Source organism: Galeopterus variegatus, unplaced genomic scaffold, assembly GCF_000696425.1.
Source record: "Galeopterus variegatus unplaced genomic scaffold, G_variegatus-3.0.2 Scaffold6961, whole genome shotgun sequence".
NCBI lineage: Eukaryota > Metazoa > Chordata > Mammalia > Dermoptera > Cynocephalidae > Galeopterus > Galeopterus variegatus.
In genome coordinates this window covers 86,215-91,119 of record NW_007733072.1, presented here as the reverse complement: position 1 = coordinate 91,119, position 4,905 = coordinate 86,215, and the positions used below count along the sequence as shown (strand labels likewise).

The 4,905-nt window shown below is 41.8% G+C and overlaps 1 protein-coding gene across 1 annotated transcript in view; it reads right to left on the bottom strand.

Moving 5' to 3' along the window:
* Positions 1-4,905, bottom strand: part of LOC103606923 (myelin transcription factor 1-like protein) — a gene marked incomplete at its 5' end in the record, with an annotated part of 60,052 nt that overhangs the window by 3,214 nt on the left and 51,933 nt on the right. Inside the window, 1 exon segment of the mRNA XM_008591483.1 lies at positions 702-938. Coding sequence (XP_008589705.1) covers positions 702-938 — 237 coding nt within the window.

Genomic DNA, 4,905 nt, shown 5'->3' with positions numbered 1-4,905 from the left:
CATTTTAATTTGCAGCAAATAAAGAAGATGTCACAATGTTTTAGAACTAAACACTGAAGAAAAAGTCAGTCCAATAAAGAAAAAAAATTCTTGATTTATTTTCTTAAGCAAAGGTGTATTAAATAAATTTTAGTAACTGGAATTTGAAAATTGTAACTACTTTAAAAGTACGTTCTTGATATAGGTGTTTTGGTAATACTGTCGCAAACAAAGATTTAGTTGATGGTACTAAAATAATTTATTAAAGACTGGTATATATTCTCGTAAGTACTCTTTTTAGAGAAGAGACCCTGCCCTTAGTTTCAAAGAGCTAGCTAATTAACAGCACATCATTACTTAACCATTTATGTATTTAAGGCTTTCATTATAACTCTCTACCTACAAAGAAAATTTGTTGTATTGCGTCAAAAGATCACCCAGAAAAATGAACTGGTATGCTGTTCATACATTTTCTTAGAGGAATCATTTGTAACAAAACATACTAGTTAGAAAATAAAATCCACCATTTAAAAGAGGCAATAGTTTGTTGTACTCCGATCAATGTCAGTCACATATCTCTTCTAGGTCAACAAAAAATGCTTCCTAAGTCCTAGTCAGCTAAAGGTCATATTCAGAGAGAAAATATACTTTCTCTTGAGGTAGAAATGACATTTTCTTTCAGCTGAAGTCAGCACAGGTGGGTTTCAGTGAAACGGACGTACAGTGATCTCTTTGGAGTCATCCTCGTCTATTCTCCGGGGCTTCATTTTGGTGTAGTCTACTGGCAAGTCCCAGCAATCCCCCTCACTCAGCTGGAAACACCGGCTGTTCATCACCGCCTGCTGCTGGGGGGACATGGGCTCCAGAGGGGTCAACACGGGGCAGCAGCTGTCTCGCGGCCTCTGCTTGTTCATGCTGAGGTCCAGGGTCCCGTTCTCGTCAACCTCCATGTCAGGGTTCTGTCGGCAGAGAGACACGGTAACTCAGCGTGGCCTGACTACCTGGCAACCCCTGGGAGTCCAGCCTCCAGCCAGCACAGGATTCAGACAGAGAATCCCTCACGGCTACCTGATTTACACAGACTGTCAAGGTGAAAAGACGTGGTCCGTTGGTACGTCTCTGCTATCCAGGGCTTAACTGCAAAACTGGTTGGGGGATCCATCAATTAATCCATTATCTATTTATCTACCATCTGTCTTCTCTTCACTCTCTTTTTCTTCCTCTAATACATCTCTGCTTTTAGAAATTACCGTGAGCAGGAGAAAATCACACAAATGCTTAATTTCAATTTTATGCCAGTTCAAATCCCTAAGAGATCAAAAATATGTGTGTGTATGTGTGTGAGTGCATGTATGTATGTGTGTGAGTGCATGTGTGTGTGAGTGCATCTGTGTATGTGTGAGTGCACATGTGTACGTGTGTGAGTGCATGTGTGTATGTGTGTGAGTGCATGTGTGTATGTGTATGAGTGCATGTGTGTATGTGTACGTGAGTGCATCTGTGTATGTGTGAGTGCATGTGTGTATGTGTGTGAGTGCATGCATGTATGTGTGTGAGTGCATGTGTGTGTGTGTACGTGAGTGCATCTGTGTATGTGTGAGTGCATGTGTGTATGTGTACGTGAGTGCATGTGTGTATGTGTGAGTGCATGTGTGTATGTGTGAGTGCATGTGTGTGTGAGTGCATCTGTGTATGTGAGTGCACATGTGTACGTGTGTGAGTGCATGTGTGTATGTGTGTGAGTGCAAGTGTGTATGTGTGTGAGTGCATGCATGTATGTGTGTGAGTGCATGTGTGTGTGAGTGCATGTGTGTATGTGTACGTGAGTGCATCTGTGTATGTGTGAGTGCATGTGTGTATGTGTCAGTGCATGCATGTATGTGTACGTGAGTGCATGTGTGTACGTGAGTGCATGCATGTATGTGTGTGAGTGCATGTGTGTATGTGTGAGTGCATGCATGTATGTTTGTGAGTGCATGTATGTGTGCATACACATACACATAATGTATATACATATACATATATATCAACCTAAAAATTCCTTATTTTCATTGATGCTAATAGTTAAAACAATAGGAGGAAAACAAAAATTGCAAAGATAAAGGAAAAATGGAGAAGGAACTAGAATTTACTTTCTAATTTAAAATTCTATGATGAAGCGAATTCTCCATTTTATAAGAGATATACCACAACAGTTCAAAATACCTCTGTTACAGTAACTAGAGTCTGACCTGCTCTAAGTTTCAGCAAACCTTAAATTTAGTCAATTGGCTTTAAAAAAAAAAAAAAGGTACAGGGTGAGATTTTTTTTAAAATGATGCTTTGAAACAGATCCAGAATTCTTCACAGCTTGTCTCTCAGGAGGGGCCTGAGAGAGAGGACAGAGAGTAAGAAAAATCAAAATAATGCCAACGATTCTGTGTTTTTTCCCCTAAAGAGTTATACTCTCTGGAGCAAAAATTTGATTTCAGAGCCGGAGTGAAGCTGCGGCTTCCTCGAACGTCTAGCAGCTCCTGCCTCTGGATGTGACAGCAGAAGGNAGAGAGACACGGTAACTCAGCGTGGCCTGACTACCTGGCAACCCCTGGGAGTCCAGCCTCCCGGACCGCAGTCCAGCCTCCAGCCAGCACAGGATTCAGACAGAGAATCCCTCACGGCTACCTGATTTACACAGACTGTCAAGGTGAAAAGATGTGGTCCGTTGGTACATCTCTGCTACCCAGGGCTTAACTGCAAAACTGGTTGGGGGATCCATCAATTAATCCATTATCTATTTATCTACCATCTGTCTTCTCTTCCCTCTCTTTTTCTTCCTCTAATACATCTCTGCTTTTAGAAATTACCCTGAGCAGTAGAAAATCACACAAATGCTTAATTTCAATTTTATGCCAGTTCAAATCCCTAAGAGATCAAAAATATGTGTGTGTATGTGTGTGAGTGCATGTATGTATGTGTGTGAGTGCATGTGTGTGTGAGTGCATCTGTGTATGTGTGAGTGCACATGTGTACGTGTGTGAGTGCACGTGTGTATGTGTGTGAGTGCATCTGTGTATGTGTGAGTGCACATGTGTACGTGTGTGAGTGCACGTGTGTATGTGTGTGAGTGCATGTGTGTATGTGTATGAGTGCATGTGTTTATGTGTATGAGTGCATGTGTGTATGTGTACGTGAGTGCATGTGTGTATGTGTGAGTGGATGTGTGTATGTGTGTGAGTGCATGCATGTATGTGTGTGAGTGCATGTGTGTGTGTACGTGAGTGCATCTGTGTATGTGTGAGTGCATGTGTGTATGTGTGTGAGTGCATGCATGTATGTGTGAGTGCATGTGTGTATGTGTGAGTGCATGTGTGTATGTGTGTGAGTGCATGCATGTATGTGTGTGAGTGCATGTGTGTATGTGTACGTGAGTGCATGTGTGTAAGTGTGAGTGCATGTGTGTATGTGTACGTGAGTGCATGTGTGTATGTGTGAGTGCATGCATGTATGTGTACGTGAGTGCATGTGTGTACGTGAGTGCATGCATGTATGTGAGTGCATGTGTGTATGTGTGAGTGCATGCATGTATGTTTGTGAGTGCATGTATGTGTGCATACACATACACATACTGCATATACATATACATATATATCAACCTAAAAATTCTTTATTTTCATTGGTGCTAATAGTTAAAACAATAGGAGGAAAACAAAAATTGCAAAGATAAAGGAAAAATGGAGAAGGAACTAGAATTTACTTTCTAATTTAAAATTCTATGATGAAGCGAATTCTCCATTTTAGAAGAGATATACCACAACAGTTCAAAATACCTCTGTTACAGTAACTAGAGTCTGACCTGCTCTAAGTTTCAGCAAACCTGAAATTTAGTCAATTGGCTTAAAAAAAAAAAAAAAAGGAACAGGGGGAGATTTTTTTAAAATGATGCTTTGAAACAGATCCAGAATTCTTCACAGCTTGTCTCTCAGGAGGGGGCTGAGAGGGAGGACAGAGAGTAAGAAAAATCAAAATAATGCCAACGATTCTGTGTTTTTTCCCCTAAAGAGTTATACTCTCTGGAACAAAAATTTGATTTCAGAGCCGGCGTGAAGCTGCGGCTTCCTCGAACGTCTAGCAGCTCCTGCCTCTGGATGTGACAGCAGAAGGAAGATGCCTGCTCCGAGAATCCCACGCATGGAGGGTTATTCTGCCTGATCTCTCTTTGTCAAAGTGCGCTCCTGATTTTAAGCTCTGATATTAATTCAGGCTTTATAATGTTGGATTTATTGTCTCAGTTTTAGTTTAATTTTATGTATGAAAGTGGGAAAAAATATGGGAAGGGGTTACTGCCTTCTTTTTTTTTTTCTTGCCACAGAATCTCTTCCACGCTAGCCTCACACTTCAGCAGCCCTGATCGCCACGGAAAATGCATGCCCCTGATGCTTCTCCAGTATCTAGGAATAAAAATATCCATAGAAAAGAAAGCATTTGCAAAACATAAGATTACAATTACTTATAGCAACTACGGTCAGCAGTTGTGATCTCACAGTGCATGGCCCAGCAGCTTTAGACAATTGACAGGGAGCCCTTTGTTTATCTGGAGAGGAGGTGACCATGTCCGTGGCTCAGAGTCCCTGAAAACACAGTACGGCCGCGCCTGTCACCGCCTGGCTCTCTCTGGCCACCCAGTGGGCTCTGGGAGGCAGCTCTCTCAGTTCCCTGCTGCAGCTTATGTGCAGCTCTTCTCCTGCTCTCAGCAGAAGCAATGGTCGATTGATAAGAAAAAAAAAAACAAAAAACAAAAAACAAAAATCCGGAAAACCCCTGTAAACACTGCCCACCAGTGTAGCGCCTAGGGCTGTTTAAACTAGTGAGTGCTGGCTATGATGACATGAAGGACTGGTGAGTGTGGAAGTCAGATTTTTACTTCTTTTGTCTCCCTAGCACTGAGTA